This window comes from Corvus cornix, chromosome 2 (genome assembly GCF_000738735.6).
Source record: "Corvus cornix cornix isolate S_Up_H32 chromosome 2, ASM73873v5, whole genome shotgun sequence".
NCBI lineage: Eukaryota > Metazoa > Chordata > Aves > Passeriformes > Corvidae > Corvus > Corvus cornix.
In genome coordinates, this window is record NC_046333.1 from 127990826 (window position 1) to 128017091 (window position 26266).

The 26266-nt window shown below is 36.6% G+C and overlaps 1 protein-coding gene across 1 annotated transcript in view; it reads right to left on the reverse strand.

The window, feature by feature from the left end:
- Positions 1-26266, reverse strand: part of MMP16 (matrix metallopeptidase 16) — a 174535-nt gene that overhangs the window by 28361 nt on the left and 119908 nt on the right. The window contains exon 6 of the mRNA XM_010405008.4: positions 24764-24981. Within this exon, the coding sequence (XP_010403310.2) occupies positions 24764-24981 (218 nt within the window). The remainder of the gene's footprint in view (positions 1-24763; positions 24982-26266) is intronic.

Consider the following 26266-nt stretch of genomic DNA (forward strand, 5'->3'; position numbering starts at 1 on the left):
GGAACATACGGCATGCTGTATGAGATGATGTAACTTTCTCAACTTCATTCCTATAAGGGGCCCAATTTAAAATTTGCGGTCTGATTACAAGTGCTTTTAGACTGAACCATATGCTTTTGTGAATGCACAATATAATGCGACTACAGACAGGCTTTGAAGATCAATTAATTCTGCAGGCCACTTTTTTCTTAGTGGCTGCTGACAGTGAAAGGTTTTTAGATATAGTGTAACATTACTACATCAGTCCAGTAAGAACTACGCTGTGATGACAATTTTGCTGTAGTGAAGTTTAGCAGTCTTTCCAAGCAACATTAAGTAGAATGTTCAATATTACAGCCATATATATATACTTATATATAATAGGTGCTAAATCCAGCTAAATCCAATACGTAGCACATTAAATGGGTATCAGTAAAGATATCATTGCTGTACCTCTTCAGATCTTCTAACAACTGTTTCAGCTCATTCAATATTTAGAGATGAAAAATAGGGTAAGGCAGTATTTAACTTCTTACACATTTGAACATTTTTCAGCAGTAGTATTATTTAAAACAACTCCCCTTAATAATAAAGAAAGTGATGTTCTGTCAGATATGTCACAGTTTTACATGGCAGTTCTTCCTCTGTGTAAGGAACACAGAATCCACAGTGCAACAAAACCTGTAAAATCATCAAGTCAACAAATATCTTCTTGAGAATGAGTTATATTTCAGACTTAGTGTTTCGTGGAGTATATTTGCATTATTTCATTTTGATAACAAGACCAATAAAGTTATATTTTGCAGATTTGTTATTGAGTTGTATGTCAAACTGTATTTCATACTTCACGTTGCTGACTTGCAGTATAATATTTAGAATATTCTTATCTATTATTTGCTCAAATTCCTTAGCAAACCAATAATTTTTCCTGCTATACTATTAAAATCCTAACAATAATACAATTATGCCAAAATGGAGTGTTTGATTCATTCAGCATATCCCCATAAATTTGTTTTTAAATCTGTTTATATGTATACATATATATGTATATGGGCCATTGCCTTTAATGTCTAAATATTCCGTTCTGAAGCATAATTCTGAATATAACACGCCATGTTCTCTCTTCTCCTGATGCATTCTTGTAGACTTCTCATTTTCCTATCTATTTTCATCATCTTTACCTGTCCTTGAAAGAACCATGAACAATGGGGTATTGCTCATCAGTAAGGATCCTACAGGTGTCCACAAAACTAAAATTTTAAAAATTTATAATTTTAGCATTTCTATGGTCTTATTTAAACAGACAGAGGCTGGCATATGATTTGTCAATAGATGTAATTTCAGGGAATCAGCAAATATCTGGAAATGTCTGAGGGCAGGACTGAAATTTTGGACCATTTATAAGATTGGGGAAGGTAGGTGTGGGCAGAGGCTGATAGAATAATTTGTTTATGTAAATTTAATTTTCCTGGCTGACTTTCCTATGAATGTGCTGGACTCAATGGTTTTAGACTGACAGAATTCAAACTCTGGAACTCAAGAAATCCAGCATGTAGCTGTAAAGTATGCCAAGAACCTTTCTGAAGTATCAGATGGGATAGGCTCTGCTTTTAGAAAGAATGCATAATTTCAGCACATATATGTAAATGTAATTAATTTATCTTAAAGTTATACTTACCAGCAATTTTATCATCTGCATTTTGATAAACATGTACAATTACTGAAAGTATGTTGTCACAACAGTTTAGCTATTATTGAAATTCAAAAAAGCTACAGTCCTAGAGAAAGCATATTCACTCTGACAAAGCTCTTTCACACTTTAAGTAAATAGCTTGAAATGGTTTCTCTGGCAAAACACTTCTCGGTGTATTTGTTTATGTTGAACAAACACAGCTTTATGTCTTTTGAGAAATGGTGTGTATTGAGAAACCCTTTGCCTTTCCCACTATGTTGGTTAAGTATACTTTTTACTATTTTGTTTCCCCAAAACACATTAACTACAGCAGACAGGTTGAACACATGACTTGTCACATGCACTCCTATGCAAAGCCTGACAAATGCATACATTGAATGCATAGATTTTAGTGTCTTTCCTTGATGGCTAGCAAATGCCTCTTCACAAGCATCTGCAGATACCCAATTGTTTCAAAAACATGGATTACTCCTGTGCAGCTGAGATCTGGCATAATAATGGATCATTAAATATTATGACTATAGATATAGCAAGTAAATTAAACTTGGACAATTATTCCCAGTTCAAAAAGCAAAACTGAAACAAACAAAAATCAACATTTAATTAAGATAGAGCAATATATCTAAAACCCAGAAAATGGGCATTGAGTGAGAAGACTGTAAGCTGTTTCAGAAACATGATGGATAAAGAGTAACAGTCAAATGAAGAAGCAGTAGCAGTCACTCAAATTGAATGTTTTGACATTTTTTTAGAAGATGAGCTATTTCTGAGAAAAAAAGATGAGAAAGCTTTTTAGAGAAAACCAACTAAACAAAGGTCATACATAAATCACTCTGCACTGTCAGTAAATGCTTTAGGCATTTTTTTCCTGTGCATTTAAAGGGACTAATAATATAGTATACTGTGTATGATCATAGCATATACCTTCCTCATAAAACCATTTATTAACAACTCAGAGAATCTTGAATGAAGAAGACTATAAGAGTAAAAAAATCTGTCTCATAATGCATAATTTTCATACTTTTTTGGTAGATACAGTCTCCTCCGAATCTTAGAATATATGATTTTGCCTTTTTTAGTGATGATTGTGTTAAATTGTTCTTTATGTTTCATTCTGTGAATGTTTAAATCTGTACTCCTATGAATAATTAATTTCCATTTCAGTATTTATTATCAACTTAAATATCTTTCAGATTCCTTAAGGGACACAACTGATATGTATGAGAATTAAAAACAACCTCGAGGTATTTTGGTTCATCCATAATACAGAAACTAGAGGAGCTTTTAGTGAAAAATTAATGGAGCTTTCTTGTCTAAGGACATAATTTTCTCTTATGTCTCTGGACCAACAACCATTGTCAACATTAAAACATTAATTTGCTACAAACTGTCTAGAGCTCTGACCTTTATTTTATACCTAATGAACTCTATCTACAATTCTGTAATGACATGTGACACTCTGACTCAAGTTCAAATGATACCCAGTAAAAACAGAAAGACTGCCCAGTGTGATAGACATTCTAAAAAACCTCCAATGAGCTAGAAAGGAGGAAAAAATCAGAAAACTTTGAAGTGGTACCTTTTGTAACTACTTCGAGATGAAGGCAGGTAAAGATTTAAGGCAGACAGGTGCAAAACAAGGACAAATTGCAACTGTAAATTATTTTATTTTGACTATGATTATAAAAAAGTGTGTGAACCTCCAGTAATTTGTGAAATACCCTTGCATTGTACAGCAAAAATCTCAGTGAATTTCTGCCTGATTTGATGTCTAATTGTATATATATATAGTGCTGTTAGGGGTATTCCTTTAATATGATGGAGTGAGATGCAAAGTTTAATAGCTACAGCTGATAGGGAGAGAAGTTTTACTATTTCTAGATTCCACAGGATTAGTGTTTGGCTTATTTAATTTGAAAAAAGAAAAAGTCAAATAAGCATAATACTTCTGCCCTAAATAAGTGCCAATCAAATCAAATACTAAATATCAATCAATACTATAGCTTAATATTACTGACAAAATATGTTAAGGTATCACATTGGGTCTTGTGTTCTCCCACAAGTATACTCTGATCATGCGCAAAAGCAAGCCTGTGTGAATGGAAGACTGAACACACCCAGCAGCTAAGCAAAACAGCAGCAACAGACTGAAACATTCAGACTAATGAGTATCCTTCTACTTTTTTTTCATCTGAGGATTGCAGGGAAAAAAAAAAAAAAGAAGCCAGTGGCAGATAATATACTAAGGTATTTAATAGCTTTAAATTCTTCTCTTAGAGAGGAAGAAGAGTTCTGGTTATATACAGAGAAATTTACCAAAGGACAGAGCCTGCCAAACCTACATTTCAAGACTGTGATCAAGGAGACAATAAAGTTCTCCTACTATACACCTTTATGGGATATTAAGAAACTGAATTTGGGAAATTCAAGGTATATTTATCATAACTAAACCAAAATAAATTTGGAATATCCTTTTAAAAATCTTGATCTAATCTCAAAAGGCACTTTTCCACATCTACTTCCTCAGGTCGTGAATTTCATCGGGGAATCTCAATGTTGGTAAAAACAGGCCTGTGGCATACGGAAATAAAGCCTTTGGGGCTACTCATTTGGGGAGTTCCACTATTTCTTTAGTAACATCCGTTTTCAACATTCTGAATTTGGAATTTATAGAATTTAAGCCAAAGGACATTACTGCACAGAATAGGAAAGAATGACCCAAAAAACTTTTGAGCAACTTTCTGGGACATAATTTTCATGGAGCAGAAAATAGAAGATACAGTCTAGGGGATTTAAGTACAGAAAAATTATTAGCACAATTCAGCTATGAGAAGGATTCTGAAATGATTTTTCTTTTCTGTTTTTCTTTTTTTTCTCAATATAGAATTTGCAATGAAACTTACAGACTAGCCCTACTTCAGTTCCTACTTAATTCCATTGCAGAAAACAATTGGCTGTATTGAGACCAGAATCAGACATTAAATAGATACTACCAATCTAGCTCATTTTAGGAAACAATTAACTAAATGCACTATTCTGCACACACACAGAATACTTTAGCTCAGCTCATTATTAAGATGGTTCACATTAAGAACAAACAAAGCTCCTTTAAAACTATAAAGGACCGTTATCCGTTCATTAACAGATGGATGTACAATGCATCACTTATTTGAACTTATAGAAATAATTCATCTTTCCTCATGTGTTTGGGACAACAGCACAGTTACCCAGTTAGAACAGGGCATAAATGTGGTCTGAGAGTCACTGTGAGAAGTCAGAGCATTTAACACCACTCAAAAAAATCTCAGCACTTCCTGTGTTGAGATCCTGAACCTCCTGATGATATCCTCACTGGAAATGAGACCAACACATTGCATTCAAAACAAAGATATGCAAAGATGTCACCAAATGCTTGTTCTGTTTCTTCCTTACTTTCTCAAGTAAGGAATTTACTTCCTTGATGCCAATTATTAAGCACTGTTACTATTTACCGTTGGTACCTAACCAGACACTGGAGAACTCCTGTAGAGAAATTAAAACCATTGTTTGTTAAGGACTTATTCTTTTCCTTAACAACATGCTAAGGCTAACTAACACCATAAACTAAATAATTAACTACTGTGACTTGGCATAGGAGCAAGTGAAAAACTGGCAAACACGTCCCTCTGTTGAATATTGGAAGTGTGAAATTGAGCCTGCTTTAAAGTATCTGTCTTCAGCTAAGCTGAGGTTCACTTGTGTAAATACATTTTCAAGTGCAAATATGTAGTGATTTTATGAAGGAAATCTTTGTTAAGGAATATGCTAAGCATTTTTTTTTCTAGTATCTGTACTTATCTGCTGTTCTGTATTACTAACACAATAAAGTGATGTCAAGTAATTTATTCCGGGTCGAAAATGGCCTTGTTTATGTTAAAACCTGTCTTCTCAGCATCTTATTCTGAGTCCTAACTATTGGCCTGAATACTCTCTTTCACTCATCTGAGATATGTGCAAAACTGCTTTTCATTGCTCATGCTGAAATCTATAGCTAAGCTTTAAGAAAAAAAAGAGCTAAAGCAACCCAGAAATTAGACTTCAAAGATCAGGGAAAATATGAAAGTAATCAATTTATTTTTCAGAAAGGACTCAAAGGCTTATGGCATTTCATATACCTTCTGACTCTCTTCACAAGAGAAACCTCTTTTCCTCCCTCATTTGTAAACTTCTGTACAGATCTCCTTCATGGACCACATATACAACAAAATTGCAATATGCAGTCTCACTTACCTGAAATCTGGTTTATGCACTGCCAGGACAACAGGATGTAGCGAGTGGAACTGTGACTGAAGCTGAAGCAAAAAAACCTCCTTTACCCTCAATATCAAATTCTAAAGTATGGTTGATTGCCCAAAACATTGGCAGTCCCTCTGAAACCTATCCTGAATTTTTGTAGTGATTTCAATAAGCTGCATGTGAGTATTTCCTCTTCTAGTGCTGCATAGTGATGGATCCAGGATGCAGAGATTCTCCTTTATTTTGTATTTTAATTTCTTCCTTTCTGTCTAATCTTCCTTGTTTTACTCTTTCTCTAATGCATACCTTGGTCATTTGTTCAGAGTGCTGGTGCTCAAGCACTGCCAGAGGTAGATGCAGGGCTGACCTGTGCTGGAATACTGCAGGGAATGGCTGAGCACCTCAGCCAACTTGCTCCCTCTGTGGTAATACATTTAAGAAAGGCCAAAAGTATTGCTCCCCACTCGGTTTTTTCATATTCAAAACAGTTTCATGATCAGCAGCAGATTTGAGAAATTTTTCATTTTATTTCCAATATAAAAATACTGAACGTTTGACAAGCTACACAAGAATTCTGCAGTTCTTCAACAGACTTTGAAGAGCACTTGTTCATTTTTAAACTAGATTCTGCGAATCACTCCTTTGTGCTACATTTTTCTCATTTGAAAGACAACATTCATTGTTCAGCTATTTGAAGTGGTGTTATTTTGTCCAACATCATAAACATAAAAAGAAGATAAAACTACTTGTTGGAGTGAAAGCTCCTCTGGACTCAGGCCCAGAGGGAAGCCAAAGCACAGGGGTTGAATTAAAACCCTTGGACAAGCTGAGATACATGAAGCCACACCAAAGTGAAATAGAAATACAGATTTTTAAACTTTTAGTAGAAATATATGCTAAGTGCCTTAGACATTAAAAAGCTGCAGCAGAGACCTTAAACACAGTTCTTACTGCAGCAGTGTTACCTTTTCACAGAATTCTTTACTTTAGACAAAATATAGATAGAATTATACTGTTCACGTTTTACAGATAGAGTGTTCACATAAACAATAAGAACTGATAGAAACTGTACACGCAAATCTGTGTAATACCTATGTAACACTTTGTAAGACTTAGGACTGTTAGAATTAGACCAGGATAGGTTAAGAAAAGAAAAAAATAGAATCGTGTGTTAATCTCATTGGTCAATTAACAAATATAACCCACACTTCTGTAAGAAAAAATATAGAGCATATAGAAGAAGAAGCAGATGTTTTTTGCCTGCTGTTTGCTGTTGCTGCTTGCCTTTATCATGTAACCCCCTTCAAACTCTGCCTTCAAGAAAGCTATGAGACTATGAAATAAAGAACTTAGCAGAACAGCAGCCTCCTCTGCTCTTTTACCCTGGTCTGAGAAGGAAGGGTACACCATCAAAGCTCAACTATTCACATTTTTAGAATCATAGAATCATAGGAACAGTAAGGTTGGAAAAGATCTCTAAGACCATCTAAGTCCAACCTTTGACTGAATATCACTGTGCCCATCAAATCATGCCATGAATGTATCTGTGAAGCTTATTTTGGTTGTCATATGTTGAATTTTTCCTAATTATCATGCGTATTACAAGGCAAATATGTAAAAAGTACACAATATTGTGAACTTACATGACCTCTTCCTAAAAAACATATAAAAAAATATTCAACCAAGTACCATGTGCAGTTTGGTCATTTGCTGTGCAGAAATTATTTTGGACATCTACTTAGTTGACTATTAGTGTATCCAAACACTTTGTGAGATTCCTTGAATATTGAATGTATAAGACATACAAAGAAAAGTATCTCTTAAAAATAGACCCTAGGCTTAAAAAGAAAATGCTCAAAGGCCAATATTTTTCTTTTTTTTGATAAATGGTCTTTGATAAACAGAGTGAACTGACTGAGAAAGTACCTCTTTCAATGAAGGTAGCAAATGTAGCCTACTTGCAGAGGCATCCACAGCCATGGCTGTAGTTCCTGTTTGGAAAACATCTTGATTGAAATCCTGGCCCTTTCCTGTCACTGTTCAGCTAAGTGCAGAAAATAACTGCAGTAACTATCTAACTTACTTTCATCTATGTTGCAAAGGACATATGATTGCTGTTGCCCTGCCCAATTTCTAGTGCAGATGAAAGCTGTTTATTAAAAAATATATTCTCTACATTTCAAATTTTAAAAAATCTATTACTGCATATAGAAAAAAATCATTCTAAAATAAACATCTCTTAAAACTTCTATTAGCATTTGGTGTTATATCAAAGTAATTAAGAATACTTTGATGTACATTTGTTTTATATATATATACAACATTTTTTATTATTGTATCCTCATTTTGTTACAGCTCTGTTTTCATTAGTAAATTATTCTTTGATTACAGAGTTTATTTTCATTCTTTCAGTCTTACTAAATATTTTGTTTAATAATTTCTTCACTATCAAATTGTATGTGAACTTTTTATCAATTTTTTGATGCATACCCATCTGTCATCTCTATTTTTCCTGTGTGCATAGCACCAACGGTATTTTATCCTTTCTTCTCTTTGTAAACATTAACTTTTCAAAAATATTCTGAAGTAATCAAAAGCTGTAAGTTTTTAGAAAACACTTTCAGCTCAAGGAAAATCTGTTCTGCAGAATCCATATAAAACATGCTAGTTTTTGGCTAACACCAGTAGCTGGGAAACACTAGATCTCACACTATACATGAAACTCAGCAAATTTAGAGACCTCTAACAACACCATGGATTGATCTGGGCCTTATGTGGATGGTTTCCATGCACTGTATCACCACTATACACTTTCAAAGAGCACTTGGCTCCTCCTGGAAAATCTTCCACATGAGAACTTGTCCACTGTATCTCTTCAGATTACAAGAATGACGCTAACAGACCTCGCACTATGATGCAGCTGGAGATGATATTGCATTTTCTGATCTGTCCCACAATATATATATAAATGGTAACAACTCAGGTAATCAATGTTTTATATTTACCAACCAAACATATAAATTTTTTTAAATAATAACAAAAATAGATAAATAAAACCAATCTCCATTCGGATGGGTTTCTGTATTCCTCACTGAATTGAGCATTTCAATTCATTCTGATTTTGTCCAAATAACTAAACTGACTGAGACACTATAAAATGTTTTGATTGCCACATGGTTATGATTCAATATGAATAAACAAATAGACAGACATAAAAGAAGCAAAATAAAGACCTGTAAAGACATCAAATCTAGGCTTGCAGCCAGGAATCTCTGGAATGTTCAAATTCTCCCTAACACTCTGTAGGTATCAGCACATGTCCATGAAGTACTGCACAAAATGTTTCATCCACATGATGAACATTCAGCCTTTACAGAGCAGTCAAATGTTTATTTCCTCAGTAGTGATTGCACATTGAGACTACAAAACCATGCGTAAATTTTCTTGAACCCAATTCTGTTGCCCCTCCCCACAGGGAGTTAACATAAAAGCAATGAGCTCTGTTAATTCATGGAGCAGTGGTGTGTTCTGTACCATGGAAAGATAAGAAAATTGGGCATTTTTTATTACTAAAAAAAATACAAATTTTCTTGGTTAGAATTGAAAACCTTTCTCCTGGTACTGAGAAAAAAGTGTTCTGTTGAAGTATTCTATATGTAAACTGTAAATATTCTAACAAAGATGAGTCAAATATATTAAAAAAAATCACAATTTCATTAACATATGCACCTGCCTATGTAATGATATAAACAAGGGATCCTTGATAGATCATCTTTAAAATCAGGCAGGTATATAGAAGGGACTAAACAACAAAAAGGGGTGAAAATATGTAGTTGCATTATGATATGAGATGAAGATATTTGCTTTGTAGTAGCTATCCTTTCCTCTTTCTAAATAATAGTGGGAAACACCAAGCTAGAATGTAGACTGGCTCTCTCAGAGGCCTGCATTTATACAGGTTATGTCAACACATGATCATGGTTCTTGGAAATATCATGGGACATGTGACGAACATAATGTTCAAATGAGCTAAATCTCCTTTTGCATGGACCAACACCTACTTCTTAATGCTTCTCTTCCAATTTCTCTTCCCCTTTTGATGCACTCTTTGGGAAACTAGATAACCCATTATTTTCTATGACACTTTGCTAGCTTAAATCTGACAAACATTGTCATTAGATTGCCTCTAATCTATTTGAAAGCTCAGTAACACTAATTGTACAACTGTCTCCATCCCCCAAATAATCTTTGATATTATATGTCATACTCTTCATACTCTTCACTTTTCTTCTATCCTTTTGCAACCCCTTTTACCATTTCATTTAAAAAAAAAGATCAATAACTGTGTACTACATTTTTTCCTTTAATGAAATTGTAAAAAAGATTTGAAAACGTGAATTTTTCTAGGAATAGACAGAATATGAGCATAACAGGATTTTCAAGATTATTTTCCCAGCTGCACAGTATTTCCTATCACAAAACTATATTGCCTTTCCAACAATAGCACAGATTTTAGAACAGGAATCTCCTTCCTGGAGAAGACCAAGTGAACCACCTAGGATCCTATAGAAAAATTAAGGATTTTTTTCCACACTTGTTCAGAGTTTATTTTTGCTATCCATCTTGGCCCATGAGAGGAGAATAAAGAATAATGGGGTTTATGTCCTTATATTTTTTCTGTAACTTCACATATAAACCACTGAAAATGGTGCAGGACAGACTTGTCTTTCTCCAAGCAAAACAGACCAACCACTGTGATGAAATCAGAATAATTTTGGGGTTTTTTCTACTTGTCTACCCTTATCACTTTATCACTTCCAATATGATGCTTCACCGTCTACCTGAGTGGTGAGCAGATTATTTTAAAAACTACTACAGATACGTCTGAATCATCACGTTCTCTGTAATGACTCAGGCACTCTCTGAAAATCAAAAAGGCCAGAGTAGAGCTAACTCAACTATCTTTCTTAATTTTTACCCCCAAAATATATGGGGTATTAAATGAGCAGGGAATGGAGGCTATAGGCCTTGATAAACAAAAGTTACAGATAATCCAAGAGAAGGTATGACCTTTTTCACCGAAATTTCTAGATGCAGGCAGCAAAAACACTGAAAGAAGTCAAATGGAGAAATTATGAATAAGCCAAAGCCATGAATACTTATTTCTAGTTTCATTAACCCAGGTAGATATCCCTGGCAAAGCATGAAGATTAGAAAACTCCAAATAGAGTAGAGAAGGATTCACCTGGTAAGAAAATAATGTGCACCTGCATTAATAAGTTTGTGGCTTGTGAACTATGGCATGTCTATGAGATCACTTAGCATAATTTTCTGCTAAAGGAAGCTTCTACGTCTGTTTTCCATGTGGAAATAATATAGAAGTCATTGTCATTCACTCTAGTTGGCCAAAAGCTTTTGAAGATGAGGCAGTAACAAAATATGTCCACCAGGATCATCCAAAATCAACCATCAAAAGTCTATCATTGATATTGCAGGAACACAGAAATTAGTACTCTGAACATTTTTTTCTAGATGTAATAAAAGATTTCATTTCCTTTAAGCTGTGACCTTTTTACTAGAAAGATTTGTGGTATTTTATATTATATTATTTATATGACTTATCACTATATCACCTGTATTTTCATATTTCTGTCACATTCACAAATTCCTATGCAAATATGTTTCTTTCCGTATGCAAATGAATGTCACAGCCCACGGCAGAGAAGCTGGAATAGATCACCTTTGAAAGTCCCTTCCAACCCAAACCATTCTGATTTTATGATTCTATAACTAATAAAAGGAAAACATTTACAAGAAAGTAAGACAAAAAAATAAAACATTTAATGAATAAATTAAATGTGCAGTAAATGGAACAGTGACATTACAGTTGTAAAGAAAGAGGCATGTCAGTGAGTGAGGACACAACATAAACTGATGGAAACCACAATATACACATCATATACACATCAAGAAATACAACACATGAAATCAGCTGTGTCAGTAACTTTCACATTGACATTTATTATGTCTCTGAAAAACTAAAATATCATGTGCCTCTCTTGAATCTTCATAATTCATGAAACCAAATTTCATGGTTTTGCACACATATGCAATTCAATGTGATCCTATGTGCAGATGCAGTATGTGATCATCCTACCACTTATCCTGTCTCTCTGCCTTCTCCACACTGCACACTGCATGAAATCTCTGAGACCAGAAGAATTTGGAATACCCTGATGAGTCATGTCAGAACCACGGGTGGAAGCAAGAAAGACTGAGTAATTAAAATATTTCCTCCTGATTGCAGTAGTTTAGGGCAGTTCATACATAAACAAGATACTGAAGCTGTTCTAACCAGGATGAGGTTCTCAAGACAGTATCTCACTCTTTTAATACACTCTTTGTAGGGAAAATGGAAGAGGACCTATCCTGTTCATTTCAGGGTCATACCACCTCTGTCTACATATGCATACTTATAACAAGTAGACACTCAAGGTGAGGCCGTCCCTGTGCAGAGCAGAACGGGACAATCCCTTTCCTAGCCCGGCTGGTGATGCTGCGCCTGATGCCCCCCAGGACACGGGTGGCCCTCCTGGCTGCCAGGGCAGTGCTGATCCACATTCAGCTTTCCATCAACCAGGACCCCCAGGTCTCTTTCCATGGTGCTGCTCTCCAGCATCTTGTTCCCAAATCTGTATGTACATCCTGGGTTGCCCTGTCCCAGGTGGAGAATCCTGCACTTTCCCTTGTTGAACTTCATATGGTTGGTGATTACCCAGCCCTCTAATTTTTTCAGGTCTCTGCAGGGCTTCTCTGCCCTCAATGGAGTAATCAGTTCCTCCCAATTTAGTGTCATTCACAAACTTAGTATCCCTTCAAGTTCTGTGTCCAAGTTGTCTGTGAAAGTGTAGAAGAGAACTAGCCCTAAGATGGAGTCATGTGACCCCCACTAGTGACTGGCCACCAGTCTGATGTAACCCCATTTACTATAGTCTCTTTTTGATGTCCCCCACATTTTCTGGGCAGCTTCAACCCCAAGAGTTCTCACTAGCAGTTCATCTCACTAGCAGCCATCCTACTACTTATCACTGGCAATTGCTTATCACTGGTTTTGCCCCTTTTCCCCTTCCAATCTAGTTTAAAGCTTTGTCAATGAGCCCTGGTAGCTCCTGCGCTAAAGTCCTTTCTCTCCTTTGAAAAATGTGCTCCATATCCTGTAAGTGAGAGTATGAGAGTGATATTGGATTCAAGGTGCTGGAAGATAAGAGGCTAATATATGCTTTTTGATCTCACTTTATTGCTTGTATTCTTTGATATTGTGCTGATGACAAAAATAAAAATCCAGGTACCAAATCTGACTTTGAATGGTATAGAGCAAGGCTAAGTAAATCTCCTCTGTGGTGGACATGGTAGGATTAAGAAAAAGACTGTAGAAGATCCCACAGTAATCAGTGAGTGCACAGTGACATTTCTGGAGTTTCTCAGCTTTGAGGTTGACAGCAGTCGCCAATGAGAAAACCAGCCCATTAAGAGAGAAACATCCAGAAAACAGCAGACAACAATAACATCTGTCATGACAACACAAATATGAAAATGATAGATATTCGACTGTCTTTGCTCACTGTCACTCAGATACAGGGATTAGATCATGAAGAAAGTGAAGGAACTTCTAACAGTGAATACATAATATCATAAACCACATCTAATTACAGATAAGCTGGGAATGTACAATTTAAAGCAGTAAGTGGCTGTGGGTGTTATAAAAGGCTGGCCAGACATCACTCCAACACATCATCAAAGGCTCCATTGTGGTAAGATTGAGGAGAAATGCTGGTGCAGTCTTAGGGAGAAAGGGAAAAGATTGAACTCTGCCATTATTAAGTATAACCTTGACCTAATACAGTCTATTCTCCTTGGTAAAGATATTTTCACTAGACATTGTTGGGGTTTTAGGAGTTCTCCTGGCTTTTTTTCTGTTAAAGGAATTTTCCCCATACATGTTGCTAGGGGGACAAATTGCTGGGTATTTAAGAAAAACAAAAGACCTGCCATTGAGGTGGGGTACATCTGGCTACTCTTTTGTTTCACCTGAGTATGTGGACAGTCAGTCCCGTCTTTGGACAGAGAGGGAGGCTGCTTTCTTTGGCTGCTTTTCCTTCTGCCAGAGAAACCCCGGGATCCCAAGCCCGCCTTCCCTCCCCCGCCGCTCTGCCCCACCGTTGCTTCGAGCCTTCGCTGCTCTGTAGCCCGCTCGCCCTGCCTGCCCAGACCTCCGGGGGGTTCCCACCGCAGCTCCCGCAGTTTGGATACATCTCGTCTGCCACCCAGGCTTTGTGCTTGTCCCTGCCATTCCAGCCCGCTGTTCCTGACGGTCCGGCCGGACACCGGGATCGGCTGCCCAGGGGTTTGTGAAGCCTTTGTCCCATCCCCTTCCCGGGATCCCAGGGCACCGGTGCCGCGTGCTCCCCGAGCTCGCTCCGGAGCGCCCCCTGCAGCCGCGGGGGAACCATCGCACCTGCCCTGCTCACCGGGAGCCAGCCAGCGCCCCTGCCGGCTGCGAGCGGAACTGCACCCGAGGGGAAAGGGCCCGACAGCCGAGAAGGCTGGCACTGGGTTTGTGATTGTTCGCTGTTACTGCCGTAGTTATTGTTTGTTTGACTGGTTATACACATATAGATATATAATAGTAAAGAACTGTTATTCCTATTTCCCACATCTTTGCCTAAGGGCCCCTTGATTTCAAAATTATAGTAACTCGGAGGGAAGGGGGGTCACCATTCCAAGGGAGGCTCCTGCCTTCCTTAGCAGACACCTGTCTTTCAAACCAAGACAGACATATATGCCAAATCATGAATTAAAATTGTCCCTGTGTCATTTTGATTTATTGACAGGAAATGTATCATAATAAAATTTGATTTTGTATACAAAACAGTTTTTGATTTCATATACTTGGTATTACAAGCTTATCTGTTGTTTCTGTCTTGATTTTACCTAGTATGTATTACTCATAATACATAGTCCCCCGTTACACCAAAGGTAGTTAAAACCAAGTGAAATCATCAGTGTGTTCTAGTCAGTGGAATTTTTTCCCATTACTTTCAAGTGGGCCAAGTTTTCACTCAATAGGCAAGGAAAGCAACACTTAAAAAAATATTCAAGCTATAGCTTATAAAAAAGAAGGAAAGGCAGCATTTAAGTAAATATCTGTTAAAATTTTTTGATATTTTTCAATAGATTGTCAATAGTCTGAATAGTGTTTCACTAAGTTGTTGCAAAAATAAACATACATGTTGTTTTACATTATTTAAGACCTCAACTATTTAGTAGTGCAGTGTTTTTTATAGGAAATAGCTAATTCAGAGAAATCAAATGAGATTAGTTTATTTGCATTTAAACCCCTGTCAAATTTTACACTGTGGACCCTCAACTCCTTGAAAGATGAAAAAAAAAAAAGTATCAAAGAAATTAAAAATATACAAATACTGCTAGGATATAAAGCTTTGGCTGTAAACCAAGATTAAGTAAGAATAAGCAAATAATACCACTGCTTGAAAAAGCTTACATTACAAGCCATTCCAATTGTTTTCCAAAATGTTTACCTAAATTAGTTGAAAGGCCACAATTTTATACAACAAGAAATTTTAATTAAGCCTTGCACTTGAAGAGTTTCTGCAATTACTCCCTTTGGTTCCATTAGGATGTAACCTCAATTAAAATGTATTGTTAATACTACAAGATAACACTTGCTGGTGGCACAAAACTGAAGATATTGCCTCCATGTAATTTTAGATTATTCCATGCTGCGAGTTTTTGCAATTATTTTTTGTCAATAATGCTTTTTTCTATTCTCTTGCCAATGAAATATTATTAATCAGCACACCCAAACACTGAGTCTCTGAAAACAGGAAACTTCTACAAAATTAAATACCTTTTGCACCTTAGAATTCTGTTAAAGCTTTTTGTTATTCATTTTTACTGTATAAAAATAACAAGTGAAAAATTAATAGGGTCACAGGATTCTTTGAGTTTAGGAAACAAATATAGTAACTGTGAGGGGAAAAGTCCCCAGGATTTCATCTTTTCACTTTAATTAATTGACATCATTAGTCCTTTCTCAAGTGATAACATCCTTTGAAGTCATTTATTTTCCCCACTGCAATTCTCTGTCTATTGTTGTATTATGCATAGGAAATAAATTTACCACATTAGAGTTTTTTCACGTGCATTTGTTTATCTGTATTTTTAATGTCTTTCTCTTATGCAATAGTGTTATGCAGAGCAGGAATTGTTCAGTATTCCTTATATTTGATAGTATGTAAAATTTGTGATTGAAAACACAATTTTTAATGGTCAAGTAGATTTTAGAACAAGCTCTTGTCATATAGGGAGGAAAAAAAGTATACTTATTTTCAACAACTAATAAAAATAGCAATTCCAAATGCACAAGTAACATAACATAAGCACACCGTCATTTGTTGGAGGATTATTTTTTTGGAGTGAGAAACAGTAACAATTCTATTTTTTTATTCAATTTACAGGTACTTTCTTAAGAATATATAACAATTTGATGCACTCTATCCTTTTGCATAAAGCTAGTACCAGAGAGCTTCAGATTCTCCCAATCCATTCTATTTTAGAAAATGCTTCTAAAGAATGACTAATTCTTTGAATTGTGGCCAATGGTTTGCAAATATTTAGTATCACATTTTTCAGTATTTATTAGATTAAAACTAAATCAGAAATAAGATTTTGTTTAGATTCACATTTAACTGCCCAAACCTTTTAAAGATTGTCCCAAAACCTGCTGCCACATTTGTATAATAATTCACACAATTCACTCCAGTATTCCTGTTAAATGCAGAGTGTCCAACTCTCTGTGAAAATCTTTGAAGAGTCTGAAGTGCTCCTTTTTATCTGTGAGGACTCTCTGGATTAGGGAGTGCACCTCATGGGTATTAATGGCTCATCATGAGATGGTGAGAGTTTCAAAGAGACAGGACCAAGTCAACCGTTGAATAACGTATTTTAGCTCAGAGCCTGACCCTAGGAAGGAGGATGATTTCCTCTGAAAGCTGATCCAGGGGAAGGAGGCAGCACAGCATCTGTCTCGCACAGCCAGAAAGGGTGGACACTCCCTCCCCTGCACTTCTCTTGTTAGTGTTTGTGAGCAGCTGCCACACACCCCAGTCTTCTCTTTCTCTGAGCTGGAATGAAGAAGTCACAAAACAGTCTCCTGACCAAATCTCACTAGCTATTGCCTCTGACAATCATATTCCAAAGGAGATGGAGCAAATGCTACTGGGAAATGAGTGTGTAAAACAGTCAAATTTCAGCACATTCACAGAATCACAGAATGGTTGAGGTTGGAAAGGACCTCGAGAGGTTTTAGGGGAGTGTGAAGGAATATTTGAAACTTTCTTTGGAGTTAAGTGGGGAAAATAAGTGACAGAAACATTTTGGGAGGCTGTGACTTTTAAGTGATCTGTTAAGTTCTGTTGCTACAAAAAGTCGCAGAAAGCACTTTTTCTTTTCTTATGTTTAAATTGAAATTAAACAAATCATCTGTCTTGCTTTTCTCTCAGGGAAAATAAAATTCAGAAGAATATTAGCTATCAAGTTCAAGGCAATGCCTGAGCAGAGCTGTTAAATCTATCTCATCTTCCTGAAATGTATTGCAATGCAAACTTGCAGTATGGAGGTAGTCAAGCAACAGGTACAATTGTGTCATGCAAAAAGTGGCATGAGAAGAAATAATAATATATTTTGCATCTGAGAGTTTATTTGGGTCAAGATGGTGTGAGCAATTACATATTAATGAGATGGTAACACCCTCCATTAGATGAAGCAGTTGTGCGGTGCACTCTCATGGGGTCCACAGTCAAAGACACCAGTGTCTAAGGGATAGTTACCCTTCTGAAAAATCGGAACCACATGTATTGTGCAACTGTTTGGCCTCAGAGGACAAATTGTATCTAATTAAAAGCAAAGCACATATGATAGACATGAGAGGAACTCAGTACCATCTGCTCCACTACTGATTAAATCCTTTTACACTATACTGTTTGCCAATGAAAACATAGGCTTTTGGAAAAAAACTCTCTCTCCTGACAAATCTAAAGCCCTGCTGAAGATACTGAGTCATACATCCTGGTAAGGTTATACTTCTTAATGGGCTACTACATGACTAACAGGAATTTTACTAGGTAGATAGTACAGACTATTAATTAGTTCAAGTTGTTTGTAAGTTTCAACAAGATGTATATCAATTATATTGATACCTTTGTAAATAAAGCCCTTTGTAAATAAAAATAAAGTTAAGATTTTTTTAGAACTTTCTATACATAAAATTTATATATATATACACAGATATGAGCGTAGGTGCTAGCTAATGAGTATTGCTATGATTGGGCTGCCATCTTTCAAATCGTGTAATAAAGTCCAAGACAACTTTTTAAAAAGTGATTTTAACTTCAGGATTTTAAACTGAACTATTCTGGTACAATTATTACCCAGGTGACTATATTCTTGTCTCAATTGCTCTGCAGCTGGATGGAATATGCTACCCCCTTCCACACTGTAAGGAACAGACTGCGCTTCCCATTTTAAACCTGTGAAATGTGTTAGCTAAAAACCTTTCCTAGCCTAGAAGCAGATTGAAAGGCTAAGGTAGCATTTGGAGAATATTTTTACATCTGTCAGTGAAAATATTCAATTATCAAAAACAGACAAGCTAGGACTTTTTAGCATCCCATCATGTCCCTGCTTTTATCCTTCATGACATCCTACAATTTGGTTTTGTTTCATAAAACATCCATGCTGTACACTTCCAGTTAGTTTGTTCTATTATGATACATTGAAATCTCCACTGAGTTTTTGCTGCTCTTCTCCTTCCTTTTCAACATATAAACTGAATTACCTGAATTAAAGCAGCTTTCCTTCCTGACTAGTTAAAAATTGGCAAATTCCATCAAGTTGTTCTTCCTAACAAAATACAAAAAATAGGGGGGAAGGAGTCTGCTCTCTGCAGACAGCTACTTCTGAATTACTGTTCCTAGTCTTTTATAGCTAAGATGTTAAGTGGTTTTCCCTCTCAGATCACAAAGTGTCTACTTCCTCAGAATCCTCTGCTGAACTTTCCCAGTCATCAGTTGACAGCTCAGACACCCACAGCATGACACGACAAAAACCAGCTACACAAACAGACCACAAGAGCTCTGAAAAAGTCTGCTTTCAAATACAGTGAAATCAAGTCTCATACTATAGCTGTTTCTTTGTCTCTGCTTTTATTAGTGGTATTTTCCCTCTGCCTCACAGATTTTTAATTAGATCTACCAGTTACTATTATATAGCCAATGCTAAAATGCTTTAAAAGTTCCTCATGTGTTTACCACATATCAAGAATCAGATTTTTTTTCCTTTTGTGTTTAACAGCATAATCTATATAAATACACAGTTCTAAGAGGGATATTAAATAGAACCTATACAGTTACATATGAAAGCAACTGCAGTCTAAACTAATGCCAAGGAGTAATTACAGCCTAATTGCCTTGGCTTGTTTGGCATGTCATAAATGTTTTTACAATGGTTTTTAGCAGATGAAGAGTCAGAAAACAAATTTCTGCAAGTTGTGGAGAAATTGCTACAGCCTGTTAAGGCCTTCCTAAAACTGGTTCCATATTCTACCGTCCGCAATGTTCAGAAGACATTTCTCTGAGCCATAAATGCTATTTGTCTGCTGGACAAACTTCTTGATCTAATACTTAAATTACATTTCAAAAAACACCCCAGTATATGATAGTAGTTAAAAATGCTGTTCATCAAGGAGTTAACTTTTCCAACATGAATACTAAAATCATTAGCAATTATATAGGATCCATTCATTTGTTTCTCAGGGATCTAGCATTAAACAAAGCACCAGTGCAACCTCTATAAAATATTCTTCTGTGAAACAAGAACCTGTGTCACATTAAAAAAGGACCGTGACTCTAATTTGATGCTTATGAAGGACAAATTCCACATATTTAGTGCTTACTTTCCTAGATGTAGCTTGTTCAAGAAAACAGGATTTTTTTAATCTGTGAGACTGAAAAGAATGTAAAGGAAAAGGATATTGACAGCAGTCACACTGTTTGTTGAAGAAGAGCTAGAGGTAATTTTGTTGCCAAGGGATTGCACAGGACACAGGCAGAAAGGGGAAGTATATGCTGCAAACTTCTTCACAAATGAATCTTTTCTGCAGACCTTAGACAATGGGGTTCCTTTTCATGATGCACTAGCCCTGGAGGTACTCTAAGGAGACATTAAGAAGAGAGTACTGTTGGATACCACCTATTGCTACACACAATGGCAGAGAGGATTTTCATTAAAGGCAGACACTGTCCTACCACTTTGCATAACTTGCCCAAAAAAGGAAGACCTTTTTTTTTTCAACATTTTCAGCCATTTTTCTGTGTCCCAGAGGACTTCTAACTAAACAGAAGGAGAAAAGATTGGAAAAGAGTGTGACAGCAAAGTACTAATTGCAGAGAATAAATACAGAAGCTAAGATATTCAAAGATAAAAACTTGGCACACATGAATTTTGGCATAGAAATTCTTCTGTCCTGATAGTTCCTTACACCAGTTCAAGCATGAATCAAATAACAGAAGTATTTATACTGAAACCAATAATTATAATGTATTGATTTTAACAAACATTTTTGTTGCATAGCATACTGTGCCCCCAAACCTTACAGCTGGCAGGGACACTTTAAAGGCATCTAATTTAAAGAATTCTGGAAGAAATCTTCTTGGGACAAAATATTTATATCCCAGATATGTGTATATTTGACATAAAAGAATTATAATTACTTGAAATCCAATCATTCCTACCAAAAAAGTTGATCTGAAAAATTATAATTTTATTTGGTGATCATTGGTGAATCGTTAGTAAGTTTATTGCTTTACTTTTGTGTTTAATATTTATGTAAGATCAAGAACAGTTCCCCCGTTTTTCCTTTCTATAAGCCTATAATTTTTCTCAAGTGTTTTTAGGATTGTTACTTTGTCAAAGTGATGGCAAAACAATAAAAAGGGATGGATAAGTGTAAATAGCATATTCTCTTTAAGTTTACTGCTATTCAGTATGCCAGATAGTCTTAAAACCACAGACAAAGCTCATTAATTTGACTGAACATAGAAATTGTTTCTAATATTCTGATGCTCTTAAGTATACCTAATAGCTCAACAGCCAAGAGAAAACAATCTTGAAATTAATACTGTTTGTCATCTACTATGAATATCCACAGTGTATCTCAACATAGATTTCATGCTTCGGTTTTATGCTTAAATTAGAATTTAATTATTCAAAAGTGCTCAAATTCTTCAACTCTGTGGCTAAGTTCCCAAGCAACTTCAAGGATTATTTAAACAAATTGAGCTCCTGATTTTGAGAGTTTCCCATGAGGAAAAATGTGGCTATTTTCAATTTGAAATTGGTACATGGCATACATTCCATTCAGGAGGCAGTAAAATCTGCCACTACACAATAATTACAGACCTCTGGTTAAAGACAAAGAAAGAAAAGGATTTAATTTGATTAGCCTCCAACTTTATTCATTTAACTCATCTGGGAACTACCCAGCAATAATTCTTCCAATGAAGGTCATAATTCTTCTTTAATTGTTTCCACCCGGCACAGTACCGTCATCAATCCCCTGTTCTCTACCTTTCTGTACTTGGCTCTCAACCCCATCACTCATACCTTCCCAGTCTTCCCTTGCACTACCATTAAGGGGCAAGGGAAAAGAGGTTGGTTGTGGAGGCTGGTGGGGGAAAAGAGGTTTGGGTTGTGGAGGCTGGTGGGCCTGTGATACAAGGGACAAAGAGAGTCCAATGGTGGGACAGCCCCTAGTACCAAAGATCCTCCCCAGGTTGGGGTGAAAAAAAGGGCTTTCCCCCAGGATGCTCTGTTCTGTTATGTTAATGTACTCCAGTTCTGCTTCCCCAGTTGGCCCGTTGGCCTCCCTGCCCCTTCCTGCCTTATATGTTCTTGCCCTAGAAGGTTCTCCACTCCCTGTTCCCCCATTGGCCCTTGCCCCATCACCACTCCCTCAGAGTTTTCCCACTGGCTCCCATACCCCAGTCCCGCCTTTGTACTGCCCCCGTGCCCTCAGATCACTGGCCTTTGATGCTCACTCTGCTCCCATATATAAACCTGGGCCCTCCTGTGTTCTTTGTCTTTGTCCCTGGATCCCTTCATGCGTGTGGCTGCATTAAACTCCTCCCGTGGAACCCCATACGAAGACCCTTCCTGGCTCTTTGTCGTTGACCCATTTTCTGGAGCTATCCATGTGTGTGTGCGTGTACACGTGTGTGAGTGTGTGGTGGTCCTGCTGAGCGGCTTCGCCTTGGAGACGCTTTTAGGAAGGTCGCGGCACCTCACTGTCCAGCATAGCAAACCTGCTGCGACATTGGGTTATTTTTGTTGTGACAGACCACAGAACCTCCAGCTTGGTTTCCTCCACTGCTGGATGCTTTCCCTGTGTTCAGTCCCTATTTCTGTTTATACCTCCTAAGAATTAATTCCTGCCCTTTTTCTGCTACATGCAGACATGCTGAGCTTTTCCTTACAACCTGTCCCACGCCCGAGGATTCTGCAAGTTGACTTTTCTAATTTTTCCCCTTTTCTGCTCCTTTTATAGTCCTCCCTCTACATCACCCCCTGCTCCCCCCAAAAAATCTCAGTTAATAAAAATCCTTTAGCAGACAAAAATCTTCATTAGCAAATTAATGCACAAACAGGAGAGTTAAGGCTCACTAAGTCAAGCATTCAAAGACACTCATTCTACAAAGTCAAAATCTCTACACTTAGGCAAAATCCATTGCTTAGCACACTAACCCAAGGCAAGCCTTGTTATGTTCCCAGGCAACCTGAGGGGAAAATGAAAACTGTGTGACCCTAAAGAAATAAGCCTCAACAAAGGTGACCTCTTCCTTCCTTCCTAACACACTGCTTTTATGATTGCAGTGACTTCATTTGGAGAATCAGACTCTATACATGAAATCTGTAAGCGTTCTGTTACTGGTCGTTTTTCTCTGAGACTTTTATCGCATTTCCTCATTGGAACAAACATGAAAGGAATTTTAATTTTGGAACATAAATGCAGTCTGCAGAGTAGCAAGCATACACACTTTACAGTAAATATATGGTGTTAAGGCACTAAGCAGTAAACGTTTTTGAAGAAAACTTAATTTGTTTTCAATCAGAACAGATAAGAGTGATTATTAATGGTGGTGAATATATTTATACAGGAACACAGACTTGCCTAGACAGGAAATTTTATATTAGTGGAACAACATTTCTAAGTTTATTGATTTATGTCTAAACTAAATGAGAGTATGTTCTATTGCTCTTGAGGTAGATGACATGAGATTGAAGTACGTATTTTAATATCCTGTTTAATGTCAAGTTAGAAAATTAGGTTCTTCTTCAACCTTTGCGTTTTAGTCATAAAAGACTGATGGTTCAGGACCTCCCAGTGTTTGACCATATACCATCTATTCAAACAGAATGGGCTGACAGCCCCAGGCTGCAAAAATCCTTAGCTGTTTTTGGGAAAAATATTTCCTGTCCATTGGATTGTGAAGGTAGCTCAATAATTTTGAATGAATTCATGTAAAGCTATTTGTACATGTTTTTTTAGATATGCTAAAGAAAGTGAAAGCCTGGGTAGCATTGCTAATAAGATTTATCTGGTAAGATAGGTTATATAAAAAGAAAACACATAAGGGAGAAATGGGTCCTATCAGAAAGAACAACAAAATTGAACAGGAAACTTCATGTTTTGGGACAAATATATTGCCTTTCCCTTGCATTTACACTATTGCTGAAGAGAAAACGCTTATCTATTCACATGAAAGGCCCTTCTTCTCCACCCGTAATATTGAAGATAAAAAGGATCCTATCATACATTTACAAAACAAAGATCTCACACTTCCTATTGCTTAAGCAAATTTGATACACTATCACTTCAAAAAAACCGATAATCCTGTTGCTTGTTTCTGAAATTTTTGCACATTACCTGTCAGCATATTGGTTTAAGAGACTGAGCAATAGTGATTCTGTAATTTTTCTTCAACATTCAATGCCTTCTGAAAGCTATACTGCTGATCATCCTCCTAAAGTTATCTTTGATGTCCATGAGTCTTAGCAAAGTGCTTCTATTAAAAGACTGCCTTTCAGTTCAGTTTGTTTATTTCAACTTGTTTTATATTGTGCCAAGACATATATACACCACATTTTCAGCTCAGAGCAAGATGAATGGAAATAAACAATGACACATTTGCAGTAAGAATTCTGTAGCAAAGACCTTTAGTGAGATATTGTGGTTTCAATGCAACCACAACAAAATGACAAACTTCCTTTGTAAATGACAGATCTAATTGTAAAGTTAAAATTATAGATCCATTAAAAAAAAAAAGAACAAGTGCTGAAGACACAGTATCTACTGTATGTTGGCGTGTGGCTGTATTCCCTACAAAAGCATCCCTATTATTCATTGATTTACACATCTTTCCATAACATGCAGCATTTATTTACCCTTACATTTTGAAGCATTACAGTTTCTGCTGACGTGTATTTTCCTAAAATAGAACATCGCAGCAGTCCCCTGCTAGATGTTTAAGCCATGTGTATGTTTATTTTTAAATTTTTTTCTTGAACTTTCTAACTGTGGGGAGGCTGGGAATGTAGAGTCATGATGAATGAGAGTTTGCTTTATAAAAAAGGGGAAATGTAGACATTTGATGTAACACTGAAAAATTCACAGGCTCCTACCTTGAAAACAAACATTTCCCGGCGAAGAATAGCCAGAGTGTTGAAGTTCCCATCACAGATGTTAGGCTTGGCTCCGGGATAGGAAGGTTTGTCACCGGTGGGTGGCCGGGGAGGTTTAGGTTGCCTGTCATTCTTTCGCGGGTCTGCTGGAGGGACTGAACGATGTGGGGGCACTGTTGGCAGAGGTCTTGTTGGTGGTGGTATCCTGTCAGGTGGACCTTTAAAAATACAGCAGCAGGATGTAATATAAAAACCCACAAAAGGAAACATACACAACAAAAACCAGCTGTAAGCTGTACAAACCCAACAGTGAAAGGGGAATGAAAAAGTGACCTAACATACCTTTCTGATGTTATGAAATCATTGAATCATAGAATCACAGAATATGCTGAGTCGGAAGGCACCCTTTAGAATCACTGAGTCCAGCTCTTGGCCCTGCCCAGGACACCCCAAGAGTCACACCATGTGACTGACAGCACTATCCATACACTTCTTGAACTCAGTCAGGCTGGTGCTGTGACCACTTCCCTGGGGAGCCTGTTCCAGTTACCGACCAGGCACTGGTTATAACGGGTATAAAGAATGACTACCAAAACCAAGGAAAATAATTACTTTCCATTATCCAGAGTCTTCCTTATTGGAACAACATTCCAGTAAAACCTTCAAAGGATGCTTAGGCCACCATCATTTCAGATGAGAAGTAATTCAAAGCACATTATTTAGCAACTTAGTAAGAGCTCTTACAACAGAATCATTGTTTCTTGTACATATAAATGAAAAAAAATCTTGTTCCTTATAGGATCATCATCAGTTAATAGATTTTCAACCTATATCTTTAATCTATACTCACCAATTCACACATGCATGTACGTACCATACCCGCTATTTCCAACCGACCAAATTTTTAGATCAAGTAATGTCACATTCATTAGAGACAGGACATTCCCAGCTTTTTCCAATGTCCCTTGCTGTGTACAGGAGCTCCTAAAACTGGACTTCAAATCCTGGGCATTCTACACACACTACACCACTCCTCTTCCGTAATTCACATATGTTCTTCAAGTGAAAAACTGAAACTCTGTAGAGCAGTCTTAAACCACTTTTTTTCTCTTTCAAATATATTATCTGTCACAATATACAGAGTTTGATGAAATGACTATCCCACTCATAATATCTCTACCTGAAATTCATCAGGCCATCCCAGATAGATACTGATCATAACCTTAATCACATACTGAATGACTTGAAATGAGTATACTGAAAATGCCTTCCCGTCTCTACACATATTAGTAACATTTATTTTTCATGGACAAAAAGACAAGGAGCTTCACTTGGATCCATAAGATTTCTGGAAACAAGATGAATGTTTTAATTTTTGCTCATTCTATTTAGGCCTCTCTTCAAATCACTTAAATAGATAATACATGTTGACTTTAAAAAATAAATACCATTTGCATGACCAGATTCAGAAACACTGTTGAATAGTAAGAAAACTCTAAAACT